The sequence below is a fragment of the Brienomyrus brachyistius genome, chromosome 11 (genome assembly GCF_023856365.1).
Source record: "Brienomyrus brachyistius isolate T26 chromosome 11, BBRACH_0.4, whole genome shotgun sequence".
NCBI lineage: Eukaryota > Metazoa > Chordata > Actinopteri > Osteoglossiformes > Mormyridae > Brienomyrus > Brienomyrus brachyistius.
In genome coordinates this window covers 22,226,845-22,251,091 of record NC_064543.1, presented here as the reverse complement: position 1 = coordinate 22,251,091, position 24,247 = coordinate 22,226,845, and the positions used below count along the sequence as shown (strand labels likewise).

The following is a 24,247-nucleotide window of genomic DNA, read 5'->3' as shown; positions in this document are numbered from 1 at the left end:
TAATTGCTAATTTTTCGCGTTTATAAATTTGTGCTGACATTTTATCTGAAGAGCCTGTCCGAGATCTTTACATGCCGAGATGGTAAATATTCATCTCCTAATTTGTAGGATAATGGCTGTGTCCAGATGACCTAAGTGCAATGAAACTGGGAGTTTACATTAATCACTGCAGGCGTCCTCCACTTCCACTCTGAAGATTCCTGGCCACGCCGTTATCCCTGCGATGAGCGGAAATCTGTCCGGACGGTCAGCTGCCCTCTGGTAGTTGTAGTTCAGCCTTCGTTTCAAGCAGAACCGAGACCCCAAGCAAACTACATGAGTCAAACTGATCACTTCCGTAAACAGAAATGGCAGCATGTAGAACATATGAAGGAGTGCGATGCTATGCATATATTTAATGCTTTAGGCTATATTGTGGCAAAGGGCACATGGATACCTATAAAGTCCTCTACCATAATTTGACCGCTAACGATTGATCGCTGTCGGCGGCTGTGAGGCGTTTCTGCCGCTGAAATCCGCAGGCATCCAGTCATCAGTCTTGCTGACTATAGGCGTGGATATTATTGAATCACGCTCCCAAATTTAAAGGTGAGTAAAGGTAAATGGGCGACTTGGCTCTCGTATGGTCAAGCGAAGCTCTTTTTCACTGAGGGATTCATCATACTTCATGAAGGCACCGGATATATATATTATGTTCCATCGGTCCATCATATCCAGCACTTTCTCACAAGTGATTAAAAAGGAATATCCTTACAGGGTTATAAATTTTCCATTATAAAAGTGTGATAGATGCCTTAACGATATTAATAATGGTTATGGTAATGAATGCTACACATAGAACATGAAACTGCTTGCTTATTTTGTTAATGATAAATATAGGGAACGTTATAGCTACTTCCCATCCATCACCGTTATCGCTTAATCCCAACCGGGGTCGCGTGGGTTTCCGCTGGAGGCTCCGGTTTCCTCCCACAGTCCAAAAGTATGCACGATAGGTAAATTGGCGAATCTAACTTGGCCCCGTAATTGTGTGAGTGTGCGTGTGGCTGTGTGAGTGTACACGGCTTTGTGAGTGTGTGTGTGTGTGTGTGTGTGTTTGTGTGAATGTGTGCCCGACTGTGTACGTGTGGCTGTGTGTGTGAGTGTGCGCCCGGCTGTGTAAGTGTGCGCCCGGCTGTGTGAGTGTGACTGTGTGAGTGTGCGCCCGGCTGTCTGAGTGTATGTGTGAGTGTGCATGTGGCTGCGTGAGTGTATGTGTGGTTGAGTGTGTGTGTGAGTGTATGTGTGAGTGTGTATGTGGCTATGTAAGTGTGTGTGTGACTGTGTGCGTGTGGCTGTGTGAGTGTGTGTGTGGCTGTGTGAGTGTCCATGTGACTGTGTGAGTGTGTGTGTGGCTGTGTGCGTGTGGCTGTGTGAGTGTGTGTGTGGCTGTTTCTGGAATAGGCTCCGGTACCCCTGCGACCCCAGTTGGGATTAACCGGTTACGGTGATGGATGGATTTAACTACTTTCCTGTAGTATAACAATATTTGTAAGGTAAGTAGCTTATGAAGCATATACAAAAACTCAGTTGTGTAATATCACGCTGGAGATGCCAAATAGTGTGTGTAACTACAGGCAGTGATACAAATTGTACTGTTTCGAAATTTATTATTATAGTGATGTTGTATTTGCATATGTATGACAGTGTAATAATCTGATACCATAAACACCAATATACATTGATCAGCTGTAGAAGGACCATGTGTTTTCTTCAGTTTTGTCAACAGCATTCTTTGGCAGAAGACAAGCATGCCGAACTCCACTGATAAGCCCAGTGAAGAAGAGCAGCAGAAAGACTCTGGCCAGGCTGTGGGGGGCGCTGATGCCCACGAGCCGACTGAGCAGTCCCTCAGAAAGAGGGACCGCCAGAGCACGCCGCACTGTAAGCCGTACTCTCACATACCGTATCACATGTTTTATTACCTATCGCAGCTTAACTGTTGTCTGAAACTGTTGTGCATTACAGACCTGGCAGAAGAGTAGCCAGAATGAAACTATTTCCATAGTGCGTATCGCACATCAGAGGTTCTTGATCCATGTGGTGTGGTCTCCTTCACCTCCTCCACCTCCTGTTCCTGTCTGTGGCTCAGTGTTCATCTGATGTGATGCCTGTGTGTCCCTCACAGCCAGCCCCCCCCGCTTCGTGTCGGTAGAGGAGTTAATGGAAACTGCTAAGGGCGTCACCAACCTGGCCCTCGCCCATGAGATCGTGGTGAATGGCAGCTTTCAGGTGAAGCCTGTACAGCCTGCAGAGGGCAGGTAAGGTCTGGAGACACCAGAAGGGGTCAGAAATGTTCTGCATGAAGAAATATTTCAAGTAGGCTTTAGTTATTAGGCTTTAGTTATCATTTAAATAATACAGGTGAATGATAAACATTTAGCGATTATAGTTTCTGCCACCACAAGTTCTGCTATGTATGTATTTAAAATTCTTTACTTTTGCTGTGGCATCTGATGCCGAATGATATCTATGGACAATAAAGTCTCCCATTAGTTTGCAGAAGAGAGTGAAGGACATAATGCACAGAGCATTCTGGGACTGCCTGGAAGCTCAGCTGAAGGAGGACCCGCCGATGTATGACCACGCCATCAAGCTTCTGGGAGAGATCAAGGAGGTACACTGTCCTCCAGCATCCTATATTATAGTCATTATGATTGGCAACACAAGTTAATATAGCACATTATCATACACAGAGATCATTCAATGTAATAAATAATAATAAAATGCAACAGTAGTATCTAAATAAGAGTGCAATTTTTTGAATAAATTAAAAGCAGTAGGTTAAAAGTAGAGGGAACTAAATAAAAGTGAAAGTATTGTGGCAGTATTACAAAGACAAAGGAAAATAAACAGATTTTTTTTGTATAGAGATAATGGCATCTGTTTTACCGTCCTTAATGGGTGACCTGGAAGCCTGGAGAAAGAATGGGCGGGTTAGGGCTAATCCTGACTCTGAATGAGGGCATCCACAGGCTGTTAGTGCAAATGTGCTTGGTTGGTAGGCAAAATCTGGCATCTTCTCCCCATTTAGAAAAGCTATAAGTTAAACGCTCAGATTTCACCCCCCGGTGTACCTGTAAGTAAGGCGACTCACCTTGGGTGCTCCTCAGAACATCCAGTTACACGTATAGGTTGCGGTGTTGAAGGGCCAGGCACTGTGGTCAGCGAGCAGGAACCTTTTCCGTCTCTATCTCTGTACCCAAATCCAGGTGACCTCCCCTCTCACCCAACACCTTTACCCACCATCCACCGTTCACAGACGCTGCTGTCCTTCCTGCTGCCAGGACATCGACGCCTGCGGAACCAGATCGAGGAGGGACTCGACCTGGGCCTGATCCAGCAGCAGGCTGAGAAAGGTGCCCTGGACATCAACAAGGTGGCTGAGTTCGTCATTGGCATGATGGGCATGTTGTGCGCCCCATCTCGAGATGACGAGATTCAGAAACTGCAGGCCATCACTGGCATTGTGCCCCTGTTCAGGTATGTCAACATCACAAGAATGACTGTCACAGCATGAGCAGTTCCTCCTGATGCTTTATGTGTGTTTTTAATCTCCCTGGCCATCTTAAACTATTAGAGTATTTAATGCTCTAATAAAACTTACCTTATGGATTTTTGTTACTGTGTTCCTAGACACATGGATGGATGAACTGTGTGGAAAATAGAAAGATAGATAGACTTGCGGTCATGAGTATGTGCAAGAACATTGAAATATACAGCATCATCACTTTTCTTCTTACCGCTGCAATATATGAATGTTATAAGATTTGTGTGATGTGTAAGATGTGATTGGATGGTCATTTTGCGGTTGGCAACACAGGGCCATTTTCCAAGTGCTGGACCTGATGAAGATCGACATGGCCAATTTTGCCGTCAGCAGCATCCGGCCACACCTCATGCAGCAGTCAGTCGAGTATGAGCGGAAAAAATTCCAGGAGTTCCTCGATAAACAGCCTAGTGAGGAACTTCTGCTTTTTGTCAGTCGTTGCGTCTTTTCAGACGTGAAAAATTACAATCAGAATGCAAAATGCTGCTGTCCAGCTGTTATTGACCCACTAAGCCATTGGTTCTAAACTCGTGTAATATTTTCAAAATATTTAATCTAGAAAGTAAAGTATTTGGCAGTGACTTCCATTGTGATTGTGTTACCACAGTAAACAGTTGTTTTGCACCAGTGTTGTGCAGATTCCTGGAATTACCCATGAAGTATGTTGCTCTTTTCAGATGCCCTCGATTTCACCCAGAAGTGGCTGCAGGACACAGCCAAAGTTCTGCTTAACTGCAGGTGGGAGGAGCAGGTCCCTGGGGTGGAGGCTGCTGCCCCCAGATCCTCTGTGCTGTCTCCCTTCAGCCTACATAATCACGCTTACCTGCGTTTGCTGAAATGGGACCACACCGCAGCGCCCTTCCCTGAGGTACGCGACAGGCCAGAGATAGCGGGAATCAGGGTCCATTTAAGTGTTCTGGTTACACTGTAGTGCAGGCTTTGGAGTTTGTGTGTGTATGTTTGGTGCCTCAAAAGGAAACTCTAAGGAGGATGATGAGGTCAAAGATCAAGAAGCCATATTTGATGTAAGAGATTTGTGAAATAGGGATGCAAGCACATTCCAGATACCAAGCTAGTAAACTCTGGTTTGCTATTATAAACAGTTGAAATTGTAATAAGGAAACAAACAGAGAGGCTTTTGCACTTTCCTTGTCAATACGTGGCAAGTTTGACTCATACAAGGTGTCTAATTAGAGATCAAGCTTAGCCACAGTATTCTATTGTTAGGTCCTTTGTACAAAACTCGTACAAGTATTTTTTGGCTAAGCTACATGTTTATGTGTATTTGTTGAGTGTTGCATCATATCATGTAATCAGGAAATTACAGAAGATGATTCCCTCCCACCCACCCTGTGTGGGTTACAGACCCTCCTGATGGACCAGAGTCGCTTTCAGGAGATGCAGCTGGAGCTGGAGCAGCTGGGCGTGACAGCGGCAGTGCTGCTCGTCGTCTACAACAGTACTGGCGCCGCTTTGACGGGCCTGCCCGACCTCATGAGGCGGCTGAAGAGCGCCGCCCTAGTGCTGCTGGCGGCAATGCACTCTCCGTAAGAGCAAAGCCGAAACACCAAGTGAACCAAGTCAGAAACAAAGAATTCATAAAACAGATGCTCTGTTAGACTGGGTGTGTCATGTTGAGTTATAAAATATATCAGTTATCATCATATCTGGAAATTTGATCAGCTTGGCAGCTGTCTTCGGGATCCTGAGGGTGAAAAGCAGCTTAAGACGCAGGCTGCCTCTCATTGTCAGCCAGCTGCAGTATGATTGCACTCACATACGCAACAGCTTATTTGACTTAAGAAATCCAGTTAATATTTCAAAAGGGTCCAACAGCAAGAAACCCAAAGGATTAGCTATCTGTTTTGGTATTACATAAGTATTTCATAAAAATGTCATACCATAGTGAGACAATAGTGAAAAAATAGCTTACTAGGCCACCAGCGTTCAGTCATTTCAGTGTTCCTGGATTTGGTTAAAAATAATTCACACAAAGCAGCTGCCCCCTAGTGGTAGTCTTATTAATTAGACTCTATCTTCCTGGATTTTTAAACTTGTTCAGTATTGCGTTTTTACTCCCTTTTAAGGTGTGTTTATATTTAATGGACATATTTGTTTAAATATGTCTCTCTCCAGCTCCTTTGATGCCGAGGAGGTCTTTTCCACCATAGCAGAGAAAATGTGCGCAGAGGTTGCGAGCTGTCTGGTCCAGCATGGCTACTCTCCACTCTCCCCTGATGGCCAGCGTGCCCTGAAGGGTCAGATCACTGCAGTCCGATGTCCAGACAACTCCATTCGCAAACTTATCGGTACATTTTTATTCTGGTGATTACTGCAGTAGGAGTAGTAGTAACCCTTTACAATAAGGGTCCCTGTTGCCACTTGTAAATGGTAGTAACTCAATAATAATAATAATGAAAAAAACTGTTTATAATTGTCTATTAATGATTTATAAAGTGCTACAACCTAATTAACTTTATTATAAACCATTCATAAACCCTTTATAAGGGTAGTCTTATTACAAGGTGTTACTGTAGTAGTAATACAATATAAATATTTAATGAGAGGTAGCGTTAATACCAATGATTTAACCATTACAAATGTTACATATATAATATATTTAAACATTCCCCTGTGCCAGACTCACGTATCTACACTTTCCTGCTGGGATTTCTGGAATCCAGTTCTCAAAGGTCTACGCCACCCCTCCCTGGGGGCTTGGCACCAATTCAAAAGGAGCTGGAAGGGATTGCAGTCAAGCTCAGCCACCTGGTCAACTACAACAAGCTGGTGTTTGCCCCATATTACCAGAAGATCCTGCAGGATGTCTTGGAAGAGGCAGCGAGGACGGGGACCTCAATAGGCTAAGTGGCATGGATCAGTGTCAGCATCTGAGAATTGCCAATCAGCAACTACATTAAAACGCCACTGTTACTAAAGAGATAAAACAGCAGCTTAATACAGAGTGCAGCACTCCCAATAGTTCTTACTAAAGTTAGACCATGTTTCTGGTGTTAAGCTATTTTAACACATTTATAAGCTTTTTAATGTAGTTATAGCAGCAATGTGGTGCCGTATTCTAATTAGAATGTATGAACTAACAAAAAGAATTTAACTTGGTGATCCCGGTTTCTGCATCATATAAGGCTGGCGGATGTATTTGATCCGTGTCCAGAACACCATCAGTGGTGTGGACTTGGGCTTCGTACGTTACCAAGTTCAGGATTGGATTAGTTATGCACATCATCTGAACTAAGTCTGTTGGCATTTATCCTGGTACACAAACAAACACTGTCATTTGGTTACATATTTACTTTGGTGGAACAACTGCTTTGGTGGTTTAGCTGCTAATTTGGAGAGGATTGTTTCGAATCCTGTGATCTAATAACGAAGGGTAACAGTGTCAATACAGATGCACTCACTTCACTGATAATCATTCAGGGAAGAAAAAACCTCCATCTCAGTGTCATATAAAGCTTATGGTATAAAATGATTTATAAAATTAGTGATGAAACCTTGAAGAATAAGAAAAAAACAGGTGAGCACAAGGATTCAGAGGTTTTGGTAAAATTATACATTTAAGTTACTACTATGAAGTTTTCACCAACCATCTAAAATGTATTGGCAATTTGACAGTGGATTGTATGTCAAGTTCAGAATTATTTCACTGAGCCCTGTGTAATATGAAAATATGTTTAAATGATGTGTTTACGTGGGCATCATGTGCCAGTTTTGATTTGTATAACTTTTGCACATTATTTTGCACGTTGCCCAATGCTATCCCGAGGTTTATTGTATGTTTTATATTGTTTATCTACAATGTAGGTGAGGGTACATTGCTGTTTCTTACTGTATGGACACTGCCTGGAGTGCTTGCCTGAGTAATACGAATGTGGCTTTTAAACCAACGGAAAAAAATAAAAACATGCATCCACACTGAGGTTTTTTCCCTTTTTTATTGGAAGGAACTGAGTTTACTCCATTTCACAGGAAAGAATCAACCTTGCCACCAGCTTCAGAACTACACAGAGATGGCCAATGCGGTGTAAACCAAGGTGTGTGATTTTAAAAATTTGTACAGAATAAGCCACTGTCTTTTTAAAAAGAAACTGTTAAAAAAAATAAAATAAAAAAGCTCGATGCAAAGAATAGCATACAGACTCTGAAATGTCCTTGTCAAGTAATCTTCATCTATGACAGTGTTTCACAAGATGGTCCTCGGGGACCCACAGCCAGTCCACGTTTTTGCTCCCTCCTAGCTCTTGGTAGCAAAAATGTGGACCGTCTGGCAGGGAGCACAGAGAGACCAAAAACGTAGACTGGCTGTGGGTCCCCGAGGACTGGATTGGGAAAAACTGATCTATGAGATGCCAGGCTTCCGGCTCGGGCGGCACCAGACGCTGCTGATGGTCCCTCTCAGCGGCCTGCCCTTGTGCCAGATGATGGCTGGGTCTTGAACAGCTACTCAAATCCCGTGGGGTGAGCTGGGTCCAGGGCGCCCCGCCCTCCAGCTTACCGGATCCTTTTTTGCTGCCGCGCCCGGTAGATGTCGTGCACAGGGGGTGCGGCAGTGCCCTTGTCCTCCTCCTCGTCCGAGTCGGCGTTGGGCCTCTTCAGGGCCTTGCTAGCGATGGCGTTGCTCTCCACAGGGCCGTTTCCCTCGCCGGCGAGCTCTGGTTGCCTCCCTGTGATGATCTCCACGGCGGCTTCCACTGCTGGGCAGAACAGAGGCAGTGTTAGGGCACCGTGGGTAAACACAGCCCATGTAACACCTCAATGGAGGGCAGTTTTAGGGCATTTCCAGAGTTACTCAGTAGGACTGTTGCAGTCACATAGTAGTACATAACCCAAAAAAGGGCAAAACCTGCTTCTCTGAAGCACAAAGGAAATTTGGGTTAAACACTGGCTCTAACAGCAGGATGCAGTGTCATACGATTTAAAGTGACAAATGTTGAGACCAAAGATGAGCAAACCAGCCCTTTCAAAATCTTTGGCTCAGATCTTGTTTTGTATTATACATGAAGAGAATATAACAGTGAAGTTAGAGTAATGCTTTAATATCTCACTTAGGTAGCAGTTCTGTGTGCCTGTTTCTGCAAACTCATGCATTGTTGTACCCAGTAACTGTTCAGATAGATGTGAACAAATAGATGTGAACAATCAAACTCACTGTCTGGAAGTGTGCATCTTCGGAAGGACTCCATAAGCTCATCTACCTGCACAAAGGGACCCTGTGCAGAAGAAATCGGCATGTAAATCTACTGGCCCGGCATCCACAGCATTTAGCACGAGAGGAGGAAGGTGTCATTTCTGACCGTAAAGCAGATGGGCGGGGGCAGCAGTTTCATGAGGATAACAGCAGCAGGGGGCACAGGGAAGACACCTCCTGGAACAGGGTGCAATCCTGGTGCTACATGCAGGGCAGAGGTATGATGTTACAGCAGGTCTGCCTGAGAGCCCTGGGAAATGAAACCACGCATCTTCGGTCATTAACTCCATGGTGACTCACGGGCCAGGTGGCGCGGCTGGAAGGGGATCATCTGATTAGTGTCGGGTTTCGGGTATTCAGGCTTTCGGTCAGCCTCGTCTTTCAGTGTCGGCACAGACGGCGTTACCACCGCCTCCGGAATTAGAGATGCGAGTTTGGCACGAGATACGTCCTGAGGAGAGGAAAAGAAAATGTAGAGGGTATGTTCAAAGGCGGTTGGAACCAATGTATATTTTAAATATTCAAGGGACAGACAGAGAGCTCAACAGTCATATGATTACACCCTATATGGTGAAACTGAGGACACAGAGACAGACTGATGGTTGCAGGCAGAGGCCCAGGGCACAATGGTTATACCTTATAGCCCAGGGCTTTGAGCTCACTGGCAGAGCAGGGATAGAGGTCCATGAACTTGTATCTATCCACGAGCAGCGCCGTCTCCTTGCCTTCATACTCCTCTTTAAAGGCTGTGAAGCGTCTTCTCTCCACCTTCAAGATACTTGCTAAATCACCAATGTTGCTTTCAAAGGCCAAGAACCTGGCCCAAACCTCCCTGCGACACACACACACAAACAGCAGATATCAGATGCAGTTTCAACAGGGCACCACTAGGGGATGCTAAGTTAACCACTGTATTGAAAGCAGACAGTGAGAGATTTATCAGACATGCTGTAAGCTTCACCTACCCAGACTTTTCGGGTGACAGACTTCCAGATGTTAAAACCCTCTCAAACAGAACTCTTGTGTTGTTGTCCTCTGTTGGGATGGATCAAGATACGGAAAAATAAACGTGTTGTCTAACATGCCAGGCCTTTTCCGCTTGGTGTTACTCTCCTCCTGCTCTTTGTGTACAATCCCAGCTTACAGAGAAGGAAGCCCTGTTATTTACTGTCCCCACCAGCATAAGTGACAGCCTTTCTGACAAATTAGAGCCTTCTGCAAAATGATCTATGATCAGCTGAGCAAGGCAAGGTTCTGGGCCCATGCCAGATGAAATATACACACCCAGCTCTGTGCAAATTTCGGACATGAATGCTGGACCTGATCAGAAGCAATCACGACTGATCCAAGATGATGAACTTACCATTGAGGTGAGAGAGGTAATCAATGTATGCCAGTATGTACTCTGGAACATCTCCATATTTCTTCAGGCCAAGCTCAAATATCTTAAAGGCCACCGATTTGTCCTGTATAACACAAAATTGTAAGGAATGAAACAGTGGGAGGAACAGAAAACCACTAAGAAATGGTCCACTATAGCCTATGACTGAACTCTACCACACTATGAGACTGCTACCGGGGGGATACACACCACCCATTCCACTTTTAAGGGCTGGTCCAAACCTACTGTGGATGTGCTATGAACCAGCCTTTAGTGGTTTTACTCCAGTGATTGCCCCTAGAGGCGAAGTGTGAGAGCAGGCCTTCCTGAGCCCAGCACAAAATTACTTCACCCAGGCCCCCACGACTGGGGCGTGAGGCATCTTGCTCAGGTGGCCCTCAGAGGTGGCAGGCCTGCAAAAGATGATCACCTTGCTGCAGTAGTACTCCATGAGGGCGGCCGACACGTAAACGTGGTGCCGTGTCCTCGCGTCCTCCCGCGCCTTCTTGAAGATCGTCCGGCCTGATTTGATGCCCTCGGCTCTTCTTGCAAACTTCATATACTGAATGTAAACCTGCCATGAAAAAAAGTTAATTTACACTGAGGCACTGAAGGTCCTAATATATAAGATTTTAAATGTCTTCAGATGAGATGGAAAATGGCATTTTAACATCTTGAAATCCACCCAGCAATCATGTGGCCTTCCATAAATGGCCTGCTTTTAGTGATTGATTATCCAGGTGTCTAGAGGACTGTGAAATAACAAGCATGACCCGAAGGACCTGGTCAAGCATCTTACCAATGTTGGATCGATGTCTTCTATGGATAAGAGGCGGTTGTAGATGCTGTGCACCTTCTCATACTTCATCCGGCTCTGGGGGGGAGGGGGGGGGGTATTTGTTATTCATAACCGTATGGTTGTACAGTTAAGGCATTTGGCGAACAGGTAAAAACACACATAACCCAGCTAGAACACTGAAATGTTACAGACATAGTATACCAAGTGTTACTACGCAACAAGCAAGCTCGGATCATTGCAACTCACATATCATATAGTAACCTTAGAAATAATTATGATTTTGGTCTAAAGTTCTACTTCACGTACTTACAACTACATTCAATAGAGTTTCACCTTATAACCAGACTGTCAGTAGCTGGATGCATGCGAATATGCTGAACTGGAAAGAGTCATTTGCTTGAACACAGAGATTCCCCCAGCTGGGCATGAGCATAAATCTCACCTCCTCATAGTCAGCAAAGGAGAAATACAGCAGCATGTTCTTCTTCAGCAGGTTCCCGATGGCTCGCTCATAGATATTGGCGGCTTCGTCGCTGAACAGTTTGGCATTGTTCATGTCCTGCGCGGGTGGGAAGGGACAATGCACCCGTTTACAGTTGACCTATAAAGCGTGGCCTCATAGAGAGTCTTGACGGGGAACACATACCCCCTTCTCAGCCAGCAGCTTGCTGGACTGCTCCAGGTACTGCGCCGCCTCATACCACACGTCAGGATGGTGGCCCAGCACCAGCAAGCACTGCTCGTACGCAAACATAACTGTGGGTGGGAGAAGCAGCCACTTACAGAGATGTGGAGGGGGGTCGCTTGCAAACACACTTTGTGGTTTCTCTGCTTTTCAGCATTTCACATGTTCATGAGTGTGTGTGACGGTCATGTGATAAACACGCATTTGTGCAAAGCAGCACTAAACAGTGCAATAGTCAAGGGTTTTAATGACAGCACACATTCAGTCCTAAAATCTCACTGCTGGCAAATGGGAGTAGAGTGCCATAGAGCGTCACTCTACAACTTCAATGGTTGTGAGAGCAACAGTAAATCGCTGACCCCACTGAACTGACATCTTTATTATGTATGAAACTTGTAACATGCTTGCTGAAGGACCTTTAAAAATTGAAAGATTCAAGAAGAAAAATCCACATTCAAATAATTGGTTAATAAAAATTCATGTTATTCTGACCTACATGCAAGCTCATTTATACCCCTTTTCCAAATGACAAAAAGTTGGCTAAGGACAGCACACAGACATGAACTTAACATTAGTGTATCATCCATAAGGTTTTGAAACAGCGGTACATAGCCTACCCCTCTTGGCAGTGTGTGTCTGGTCCTCGGTACAGAACGCACCACTCTTAGCAGTGAGGATTTAGTCCTCTGTACAGAACGCACCCCTCTTGGCAGTGAGGATTTGGTCCTCGGTACAGAACGCACCCCTCTTGGCAGTGAGGATTTGGTCCTCGGTACAGAACGCACCCCTCTTGGCAGTGAGGATTTGGTCCTCGGTACAGAACGCACCCCTCTTGGCAGTGAGGATTTGGTCCTCGGTACAGAACGCACCCCTCTTGGCAGTGTGTGTCTGGTCCTCGGTACAGAACGTACCACTCTTGGCAGTGTGTGTCTGGTCCTCTGTACAGAACGCACCCCTCTTGGCAGTGTGTGTCTGGTCCTCTGTACAGAACGCACCCCTCTTGGCAGTGTGTGTCTGGTCCTCTGTACAGAACGCACCCCTCTTGGCAGTGTGTGTCTGGTCCTCTGTACAGAACGCACCCCTCTTGGCAGTGTGTGTCTGGTCCTCTGTACAGAACGCACCCCTCTTGGCAGTGAGGATTTGGTCCTCTGTACAGAACGCACCCCTCTTGACAGTGAGGATCTGGTCCTCGGTACAGAACGCACCCCTCTTAGCAGTGAGGATTTGGTCCTCTGTACAGAACGCACCCCTCTTGGCAGTGAGGATTTGGTCCTCGGTACAGAACGCACCCCTCTTGGCAGTGTGTGTCTGGTCCTCGGTACAGAACGCACCCCTCTTGGCAGTGTGTGTCTGGTCCTCGGTACAGAATGCACCCCTCTTGGCAGTGTGCGTCTGGTCCTCAGTACACATCCTACCCCTCTTGGTAATGTGCGTCTGGCCCTTAGTACGCAGCCTAAAGCAGGTATCCGACCGAACGCAGCATGCGCCGTGCGGGGTTTGCACTCCCTTTCAAAAAACAGCGAGCGCGCTCAACGTGCTGTGCTTGCCGCGGGGCTCAGCGCAGTAAGTAGGCGTGGTTTTCTAAACTCTCCTGTTTTGTTGTTGTCCCGGCCCGCGGTCAGTCACGACAATGTATAAAACAAAAACACTAGCACTAGCTCTGTTAGCACCAAGAAAGAACAGGCTGTGGGTGCATGAGACCCTCATATCCAGAGAGCAGCTTGGGGAATTCAGGCTGGTAAAGGAGCTGCGGTAACCTGGGGACTGGAGGGTCCATTCTGTGAGGATGGGGACATATTGGAGGAGGTGGCCCTCTCCCTGACATAAGGCTCCAGAAAGCTCATAAAAGCTTGCTCTATTAAAGTGGAGAAAATATGTTTTAAGACATCCCAACCTCCAAAGGGTCATTTCAGGGAAGTCTTTCTGTACCTATGAAAACCACGCCTCATTATTTCAATTAATAAACCTAAAATAGCCTGTAGCTATCACATGGTATTTCAGTCATTTATACAGCCAAGAATAAGCAAACACACCTGGCATGCCTATATCAAGAGAAATCTTTCTCCAACATATTGTCTTCCTCCCGACGTCCCAGTAAGACAATAATGTCGTGTTGTAGATTTTCCTCCATATCCGCTTTGTGTGTGTGTGTGTGCGCGTTTCAAAGGGGCAGACCAAACACTAGACCGCTTCGATGCTTTGATCCTATTGGTCGCGCAAAAATGCGTCATGGCGCACAGCGGTCAAAGTTCAACAAATTTCAACTTTGACCGTGGTGCGCGCACAAGGCCACCAAATGGCACGCTGCGAAACCGCTCTTCCGCCACGCAAGCCATAGAAAATAATAGGTTTCAGAGCAAAGCGCAGCGCATGGCGCGTTCGGTCTGAAACTCACTTAACCCTCTTGGTAATGCGTGTCTGGCCCTCAGTACGCAGCCAAACCCTCCTGGTAATGAGTGTCTGGCCCTCAGTACGCAGCCAAACCCTCCTGGTAATGCGTGTCTGGCCCTCAGTACGCAGCCAAACCCTCCTGGTAATGAGTGTCTGGCCCTCAGTACGCAGCCAAACCCTCCTGGTAATGAGTGTCTGGCCCTCAGTACGCAGCCTACCCCTCTTGGTAATGAGTGTCTGGTCCTCAGTACGCAGTGGGTTGCTCTTCTCCCACTGGATGTACTTCTTCCACATCTCCACCTGTTGGGCTTCCTGGGGGGAGTTCTGGGGGGGGACTGATGGGGCGTTCCTATCCAGACCCTTCATCACAGTTTCATATTCCTGCATGCACAGAGTAATGGGCCTCAATACCATTTAAAGCCCCGTTCACCACTCCTGGATTATTAGTCCAGAAATGTACTTTTGTGGCCTGTCACATTAAGATAATTTAAACCAGCTCATAGCCACATGGTTAAGAACAGTAATAAAACAGGCCCACTTCACTAGGAAAAGTCAATGCTCAACAACAGATAATTACACATATATTTTAAAATGATCACTGAAAAAATACCCAGAAGACTACTCACTTTAGCCACTCTCCTGGCATTCATATAATCTCGGCTACGGTCCTCAATCATTTTCTTGGCAAGATGCACATTAATGCCCTAAAACAAAACATTTTCAAAACATTCATTCCCACAAATTCTATCATGAATTCCTCCACCTAGAATAAAGCCTCATACAAATAATTAGGCTTCACAAAATATCTAGGACGTACTGTGTTACTCAGACCCAAGATAGCAGCCAACAGCCCACTCAGAGAGGGGGCCCTACCTCTTCATACTTGCTGTAGTCCCTCCAGAGCTGCTCAATGTTGATCATGGGGTTGACACAGCCCCTCTGGTAGACTCTTCGTACAGCTGTGATGCGCTGGTTCTCTGCATATGAACCCACTGCCTCACTGAGGATATGGGGTGCACACTGTCAGCTCTTCCTCCAATCACCATGAAGAGACTGGCCATTTTACATAACTATGACTGAAAACCTACTTACACTCCTTTCAGGAAGTTGATATAGTCCACCCATATCTGACAAGAAATTGGGCAGAATTAAGATCCGACATAGAATTTTGGCATGAAGATAACCGTAACTGACCATAACTATGGTACCTGATAGGACATGATTTCCATTCCGATCTTATCCAAGGCAAAATCGTATGCTTGTGCCATCTTTTCTCTGGAACGATGGAATTTGATTTAACACAAAGACATCTGACACTGTGTATACAGGAACACAATGAGCACCATGGATTCTCAGAAAAGAGTGGCCATCTTACTTGTAACTTGGCAGCTTGCCTTTGGTCTCTCTGACATATGAAAGGTAGCACTTCCACAGATCGATGTGCAGCACTTTCATGAGGCATCTTTGAAAGAGCTAAGTGGAGAAAGGTGCACAACAAGGCCCATTTCAGAGCAGCCGCTGGAGAGAGCAGACAGAGCAGGAGCACCCGGAATGGGGGGCACCAATGGCTCCATATCATTTTCCAAGATTAATAAATTAACCACCATGCTGGGCTACAGACGTATTCCAAGAAAAAAATGACTGCTTAAATCCTAATCTGGGGAAACAATGCATGCAGCCACTTGATCTAGATGATTGATTGTGCTCATAATGGAATGCATGGACTCCAAATGTCTGAAAATCAGGAACGCCAAACTCCCGCTTAGAAATGGGCTTGCAGTAAAGAGCCCAGTACTGTACTTTAAACGGATGGGATGTGGAATGTGCAGTTGTTGACAATCATCAGAATATCCCCAGATGTAAATCTGCGCAAGAACAGCAGGTTCCAGTGTGAGGAAGTGGGGACTGATCCTGAGTCAGCCTAGTCTTGATCCACAGAAGCCCCTAACATCATTCATCAACTGTATTACTTTTGCCTAGTAAAACAATGATGGTTTTTAATATGTAATATAACACACATTTGTCGTATATTTCTGTGTGCAAATTGTTTGCTTTTTAAGATCAGAGACTGTATCAGATGACATTTCTAAGCGTGCCGGCAACCGCACGCCCCCCCCCCCCACTTTGTGGGCCTTCTGCGGATTGCTGATGGTTACAGACCATGCAGGACAATCCTTCACGACGGGCAGCAGCAGGGGAGTGTTGGTGATCCTACACACTGAGAGCACAGAAAAGCCTGCTGCTAATCCGCAAAAAGCATCCCACTCACCTTCTCAACTTTGTCATAGTTTTTAGCCTTGATCTGTGAACAGATTGCAAATCAAGTGTTAATACACTAAGCTAATGCTGTCATTACACGTGTAAAGAATGAATACACATCCAGCGATGCACGCACACCCACGCATACACACTCAGATCAACAAGGTGAAGTTCACACAGTGCTGGGCAAAAACGTTTTCACGAAGAAAGGACAATATGTCTGTAATGTCTAAGAGCAGCATAACAGTTCACCACCACCACAACTGAACAGATTGCTTTTTGCTTAAAAAGACAAGATTCCAGGATAGTATATCAATGCTCCTCAGTTTTCAAGGACTCACTGCTGCACATAAAAAGATAGCTTGCACAAATAATACAAGCAGTTGAACTTTCCGGCCACCTGAAAACTATTCTGGCAAGTGGTTTTCACATTCAGGAAAATGGGAACCTTATAGTTATTAAAAAGCGACAAATGTTCACACGAGCCACAAGCTGCTGCAGTATTGTGTAAAGTAGTTTTAAACTGCAACATACACCTTACTTGTAAAAGCCCTGAGCTTTCTGCATTGTGCAGGCTACTTTAGGAAAAAGAGGAAATGTACTATTTAAGGGCCGAACCAGATGTTAGTTATAATTTACTGTATTTTGGTTAGATTGGTGTTTGAAATTAGATAATTCACACACAGTTTTTCATGGTGTACCACTGACCTGTGAAACTGCACCAGTGTCAGCATGATTACAGGGTCACAAATGATCTGGGAGCAGGCAAAGATTTGTAAGGTTTGATGAGCTCAGCGGCTGCGAGATGCTGTGCCAGATGCTGCCCCCCAGCTCACAGTTGGCAATGTCCCTTGTGCACCAGCATTCATTCCCACCACTACCCACAAGGCAACCACGGTCCCCAGGAAGTCAAATCTATAAGTTACCAGAATAAACAGCACGAGTTAAAACATGATGATAGCTCCCTGTAGCTCCTGAGAGCATCAAGAGCGACATTCTAATCAAAATGAAAAGTGATAACCCAGAATCCATCACCATTACAACATCCCTTCATCCATCCATCCATGTCACTTATCATGGACAGGCAGATGCCTCACATGGGATGCAAGTACCATTAAAACTTGCACATAAAGAGTATTAGAAACTAAAAAAGTATTCCTCCGGAAGCTCCTGGGCACTTTTTACCTTATATTTTGAATAGCATATTCCTGTCAAAGAATGTTATACCAAAACAATCAAAGCTTGTCAGAAAACTAACACTTGGAGTGCGCCAAAGCCAATAACTTAAAATAATAAAATTAAAAATCTATTCTTCACTAGTCCTGGTGCTCAGAATGAGATAATGTAAAAAAAACTTTGAGAAAACATTTGCCGATAAAAACAATGTCAGTCCCTGCAGGCAAAGAAAACCAGAAGAGAATTTCTTCCAATCATGTCAGGAACACAAATGTCAGAAAAAGTTCTCACATCTTGAAACACTTGCGGAAACTTCTAAACTATTAGAAAAAGCCAAGTGCTAGTATTTTTCCATGGGACATGTAAATGTTCAAAAAACAAAATACTGAATAATCCATCTTAAAATACCTCTTTAAGAATGTAAAGTAACATATGGGAAAATTAACAGTAAGATCTAAAAAAAAAAAAAAAAAAAAAAAAAAAAAAAAAAAAAACTGATATGGAAGAAATTTTATTTTTGAAATTTAAAAATAAAATCAGAGAAATTGCAAAGCGCAGTCAGTATTATTGCTACAAGAAAAAAAACGTACTACTTCACAACAACTGGCCGATGTTTAGACATGTTTACAGCCAGTTATGCACTTTACGTTTAACAGAGCAGCTACATATGTACAGGCAAGTGCGAGGGTTGGTGACTCTTACAGTAGTACAGGAGAGACAGAAGCCGGACATCCTTGTTAAAGGACAATCATTTGCTTGCTCCTGTGAAGCAACTTAGTGGGAAGCTCCACGTCTTGCTATGTAAATGCTGCCCCGTTTCATGCAAAGACAACCACACAGAACTCCACTTCCTGTTATGGAAGAGCATGTGATCCTGCCATTTAAACATCGCAATCATCATCAATTGCTTTTCAGGCTGCTTTATACAATAGCACAGCAATTATAACACCTACATTTAACATGAGACACATAAATGCATAACAGGACTTCAAGATCCAAATAGAGAAGAGAAATTTAAAATTGCTGCTCTCGTCACCATGAAGGGATCACTACAGGGTTTCGGGGGTGGGGTTCTCTTCCAATCATTCTTACACGCACACACTACACACACTGCACGCACACACTACACGCGCACACACACACACACACACACACACACACACACTGCACACCACAAACTATCACTATACACAATAAGAAAAAGCAAGATGCAATAATTCAAAGTACAGAATTGAGGTATTTTTTTATTACACTGTCATAATTCAAATTTCATTTCTTGGCAGTAATTCAAAGAGGCAGCAAAGTTAGAAGGGGGGCGCAATTAAAAGTATGGAAGATGCTGAGGAAGACATTTACCTGGGTGATAACCACATGGCAGAAAAGGCTACAATGCATTTCTGAAACATCCCCAAATTTCACAGAATATTGCTGCACCAAAAAAAAAAATGTGGTTAGTGTGGAAAATCAATTTCATGTGCATCTTGCAACACACTCAGAATCAGACCCGCAATAATTCTGGCCCTGTGTGTGTTCTTATGGAGGTATAGGAAGTCTGGCATCTGCCAAAGCTGAAGTCCCACTTTAGAAGGATGTGTAGCAACCAGAAGACTACACAGAACAAAAAGCTCCCATACTCAGAACACAGTGAGTTGTATTGGTGAAGGGATTTATGAGACTACAGCTCAGTGGGGGGAGGGAGAAAAAAAAAAACCAGCGAAGGTACAAGTCAAGGTCCATGTCTAGAGTCCATCGACTTTGAGACTTTAGATAAACACTAGGGATGTCCCAATGCACTTTTTTGGTACCCTCATCTGACGCATTTAATATTTATATCTGCAGATAGGAAGTCCCAATCCGATCTTTTAATAAATATTTAAATGACACTGATATATTTACAGAGGCATTCTTCATCAGAGTAAACCTTGTGATTTTGCTGTATTCTTCCTTATGACCCATCTGCAAGTACCTAATAAGATTCCTTGTATTAAACACTCTCTTGCTGCCTCCTCTCAAAAGGATGGCATTGCAAACATGGCAGGTAGCTGTTCGGCTACTTTTAGGTTTCAGTTTAAATAATTTATGCATGGCTGAAATATCAATGGTTTGTAGTTTCAAGCCATGGGCCTCAGGCTTACTGTAACCTCACAATCTGCGCAACTGATATACATCAGGCGGATGCAGGAAATTAAATAGATCAGGCTTTGGATACCAATACTGGCCAATTAAAAAATGCCTGGATTGGACCCCGGATAACACTGTAAAGCATACAACTCATTTCACGTGTAGCTTTGAAACTTCTCTTCTAAACCTATAAATTTAAAAAACATTCTAACAAAAGTTTCCATAAAGTCATGCACAATGCAGAGAACCCATCATGCACACGTGGGGCTTCTCCACAGCACAAAAAGGCGGGAGACTGATGAGGCGGAGAACCCAGCGTGCGAAGAACTTGACAAAGTCAAACTGACATTGCAGTCAAGAGCTTAAGGACGCAACTACACACATAAAAATGCAGAATAGAATGAATGAGGATAAAGGCACCATCCTTTAATCTGTAAATAAATGTAATAGACTCAAAAGGTAAGTTTTGTTCTTGTTAAAACTAACAAACGATGCAAAAATTGTTGTTTTTAAATTGAGAAACCAAAAAGTTCACAAAAAATACACTGACAAACCGATAACGCTGAAGATCCTCCTAATGGAGATCAAACTCGTGAAGCACATGTGACGGTATATTGAATATTTAATCGTTTCAGAGAAATACATGCACATCATTTACCAAAACAGGAATCATCATATCAAGTTATTTCTGCCAGGGGAAATCAAAGTAATTCTTTAAGTATACCTTAGACATGTTTGAAGGGAACGTGATTGCCACTCATTTTTCAGAATTGGGACACCACCAAAAACAACATGCACTAATGTAAAATTTGAATATTTAAATTCGATTTAAATGCTTCTTTTTCACCATAATCTATAAGTCTCATTTAAAACCATAAGACACTAACATCAGTTTTCAAAATTAAACTCCAACTATCCATGTCCATTTTAGACAGAGCAGAGATTCCATTTTGATTTGTAAAATTGGAACAATTTAACTACTAGTGTATTGTGTACAGATTACACAAAATTGAGAGTTGTCTGACATTTATATTAGAACAAAACATTTAAACTGAATGACAAAGTCCTTGACGAGAACTAATACCAAAGCTTATATACATCAAAAGTAGCAAAAAATGTATTAAAAGTCAAGCATATATCGCAACATTTAAAAGGGAAATGTGCAAAGATATGCATCAGCGGTACAGGCCTCTGGTGTTTTAGGAAACAGCTCTTCCGAGGCCCTGAAAAGGTTATTGTGGCGTTTAAGCTTAGATGTCTCCTGTCCATAAAGATGTGGTAAAAGTGTCAACTCAAACCCGGAAACTTTTTAGAGCCATGAATTTCATTAAATCATTCTTAATATTCAGGTTTAGATGTGTACCAACTACAGCAGCTATCCACACAAAAAAATACTAGCGACCAGCACTCGGGTTAGACAATACACAATTTAGGGAAGGGCAATTTGTGTACTAATCTTCAAGAACAATTGTATTCCAAGCATTCTTGAATCATTTTAGCAATGACAAATTCTCAAAAAAATAAATAATGAACTATCAAAAATTTCAGAACCCTCAGGAAAAAATGTGAGTTGTTGCTAGAGCTTGGCCCAGTTGCTTTTCTCCTGGTCCCCATGAGATTAACATGGGTCATGAAAACACCAGCATGCAGTCTACGCAGAGAAAAGCAACCTGCCTTACCTTTGCAGATAAGCTTAATTGTCCAGTAACGTCCAGTAAAGCCTTTGAAGTTTTCGTATACTTACCAAGGCACATTTGGCATAAAGGATTACACTTAAAGCAAAATCTGATATGGAATTAAAATGATCCCCAATCAGACACTTGGCAAGGCAAACATTAAATACAACAGTTAAATTAACCATTAAAATTTAACCTTTGTAGTTTAAATGTAACAATGTCTTTGTATTTATAACAAAGCAGGTCTTATGACCAAAATCCAATCAAAACTTAAGGTGGGTGAGCAGAGATAGTAATCTCAGTTCCTGACCAGCAATAACATCTCCAGGTTCCTTCTACTTTCTGCAGAACAGTAGTAATTATTCATTCAGAAAGACTGCCAATAATTTTTCAAATATAACTTAATCCAATCGAACAGTAAATGTATCTGAGGAATATTCACTCAAACAGTTGCTTTTCAATGGTTTATGCTATCAGATATGCTTTCACAACTTTACATTAACAAGAGACTGGCACAAATTCAAGAGTTTAAGTAAATATATGACTGTCACACACTCTAGAAGTGAGAGGTCAGAAAGGAATTAACCGAGAATACACGACTTAAGGAAAAGAGTTTCGTAAACATGACTTATTAGTTGTTGGGCTGGTTGGAGGGAGGCTTTAAATTGGTCATAAGGACAAGAATGCACACTGACATTAGTACTACATTGTGTGGGTACGTACATGGGTATGCTGTACTGAGAAAGATGCTGAAGGTGCTACAGTAGAACAAGCTTGTCAAAGGAACTGCAAAGACCCGTGTTTGACAACTGCAGAAGTGTTGGCTATTACACTTTGAAAGCTAAACATGTGGAGTTGAAACGGTTACTAAAATTAAAAAAAAAAAAAAAAAAACCTCAAAGAAATGACACAGGAGGCAATAAATTGACACGACAAGTGAATAAAGGCTAAAGCACTCCAATACTATTAAAATAGTTTTAATGCTGTTGCAGATCCAACATGCAACATTGTTGTGCACTTGACCCCATGAACTGCAAAGCAGTAAAATAGGCAGATGAATGCCAGAAACATTTACAATTTGCTGTGGAAAGAGGTGGTTAAGCTTTAGCTCCTCAGGGCTTGATCACCCAAAACCTTTTTGTATTTTGTCAAAGTAGTGTGAAATTCACATTGTTGATACTGTTAGGATACACACACCCATGCACACAACACTGAAAATATAGGGAAAAAAATATATATTGACCTCAGCTTCAATGTATAGTTTCCAGAATCTGCCAGAACTTGGGAACTGGGCAACAAGGCGCTCGTACGTCTTCCTTGCTTTGTCTATAGGTTGGTTCTAAAAAGCAGAGGGCATTTACACAATTTAACTCTTCACACAGACTATTCTGTGTGACACACCCACCTTTTGTAGAGACCATCATATGCCGCCCTGCCCCCCACCCCCAGAAACACATGGCCCACCCCTGACCCCAGGTAGAAGGAAATGCAATCCTGCGTCACTAAACCTGTGCTTCTCGAATCAGAATGCTCCAAGCGTCAAGGTCATATGGGTTTTCCTCCAATTTCTTCTCTGCCTTTTTCACCTTTTCGGGGATGTACTCCGCTGCCTGAAAAAGATGCCAGCAAGATCAGTGTTGCATCGTGTGACAACACAAACAAAACTGATTAATGGGTACATATGTGACAAGATGACCATGCAAAGACTGAACACCAGCTGAAATTACTTTTCTGGGTCTGAAACATTGTCCCCCCCCCCAAAAAAAAGAAACCCTCGTGACATTACGCAGACGATAGGTTTTCAGAACCCATAGAAACACTTTAGTGTACAGCGGCCGTAAAGGAGCTACACGCGATGGCCTTCAAGAACCTCTGGACGATTGGACCTTAACACCCTGTTCAGCGGAAAACGCATCCCGGAGTAGGTTCCGCAGGATAAGAAGCGCGGAAGTGGGGCGGCAAAGCCCAGTAGCACAGAAAAAAAGTACGAAAGGGAAACACCGGGGCATCTTAGGGAGCCGCATGACGAAATGCCCCCTACATGGCCGAGGCCAATGCCGCGGCCTAGTTGGCTTCCTGAAACACACGCCGGCCGAGCCGCCGCGGAGGACTCGGGGATCTTACAGTGGCCACCCGGTGATTAAAAACCCAACCGAATCACAATCCTTAAGCGACCCTTAGTAAGCGACCGATAAAAGAGAGCGAATGAACGGCGGCCATAAGCAGTAAGGCAGAATGCGCGGGCCGGTCACGCGCTGCTCTTGACACGCGTAACGCCGGTATTATGTATATTATATTACATATATGTGTATATATAAAAATGGAGTACGACTACAGTAATAACTGTAACCCTGTATTATTCACCAGAACCCAAGTGCAATTCCCGCTCCGCCAGGGCCGCGCCATGATTGCGAATATAGGCCTCAGGCGATGCCATAGCGGAGAAACCGAGAAAATCTGAAAAAATCCCGTCAAAGGCGCCTACCTGCTCGGCCGATCCTTCCGCAGACATTATTGGAGCACTTTAGGAAGAAAAGAAGCCACCGATATACAGCCAGTAAACCTTAAAAACCTACACACATTAAAACAAAACAACTACAGCTGCATGCCTACGCTGCCGCAGGAGCATTTGGGATAAAATGGCGCCTCACTCTATTTCAGTACCGACGGTGCTTAGAAACAGCACCTCGCATCGGCCATTCAGAGTACTGCAGATAAAATTCTCTCGACTTTCGACAACTGTGCTGTTGATTCAGATCACGAGTTTCAGACTACTAAACAAGCTGCAATACATCCTAAAGGTCATGTAATAAATATAACTAATTTACCATCGTTATTTAAGTAATTAATTCAAAAGAACATGGTTACCGTTAGCGATCAATCATTTGTATTAAAACATATCCTATATATTTACTTCTCAGTTAGACACGTCGTTAGACAATCAAGAGTCAGTTTATTCAT

The 24,247-nt window shown here is 43.8% G+C and overlaps 2 protein-coding genes across 3 annotated transcripts; one reads left to right on the top strand and one right to left on the bottom strand.

Moving 5' to 3' along the window:
• Positions 1 to 305: 305 nt before the first annotated feature.
• tcp11l1 (t-complex 11, testis-specific-like 1) lies at positions 306 to 7,529 on the top strand. The gene is made up of 10 exons (XM_049030178.1): positions 306 to 588; positions 1,757 to 1,923; positions 2,168 to 2,300; positions 2,536 to 2,656; positions 3,302 to 3,522; positions 3,863 to 3,999; positions 4,267 to 4,457; positions 4,955 to 5,136; positions 5,726 to 5,898; positions 6,231 to 7,529. Exons 2-10 carry the CDS (start codon positions 1,791 to 1,793, stop codon positions 6,455 to 6,457), a joined length of 1,518 nt encoding a protein of 505 aa, XP_048886135.1. The 5' UTR covers positions 306 to 588; positions 1,757 to 1,790; the 3' UTR covers positions 6,458 to 7,529.
• cstf3 (cleavage stimulation factor, 3' pre-RNA, subunit 3) lies at positions 7,527 to 23,937 on the bottom strand. 2 transcript variants are annotated; one of them, XM_049030168.1, is made up of 21 exons: positions 23,772 to 23,937; positions 22,795 to 22,896; positions 22,530 to 22,625; positions 16,324 to 16,356; positions 15,430 to 15,527; positions 15,263 to 15,329; positions 15,147 to 15,181; positions 14,928 to 15,054; positions 14,681 to 14,758; positions 14,273 to 14,435; positions 11,625 to 11,734; positions 11,421 to 11,537; positions 10,979 to 11,053; positions 10,610 to 10,753; positions 10,162 to 10,264; positions 9,764 to 9,833; positions 9,435 to 9,630; positions 9,099 to 9,249; positions 8,905 to 8,999; positions 8,760 to 8,820; positions 7,527 to 8,304 (listed from the first exon to the last, which is right to left on the bottom strand). In XM_049030168.1, the coding sequence occupies exons 1-21, from the start codon at positions 23,796 to 23,798 to the stop codon at positions 8,102 to 8,104; spliced, it is 2,151 nt and encodes a 716-aa protein (XP_048886125.1). In that variant the 5' UTR covers positions 23,799 to 23,937; the 3' UTR covers positions 7,527 to 8,101. The 2 variants fall into 2 exon arrangements, with proteins under 2 accessions (XP_048886125.1, XP_048886126.1); XM_049030169.1 differs by having other exon boundaries at positions 7,527 to 8,301.
• Positions 23,938 to 24,247: the final 310 nt, after the last annotated feature.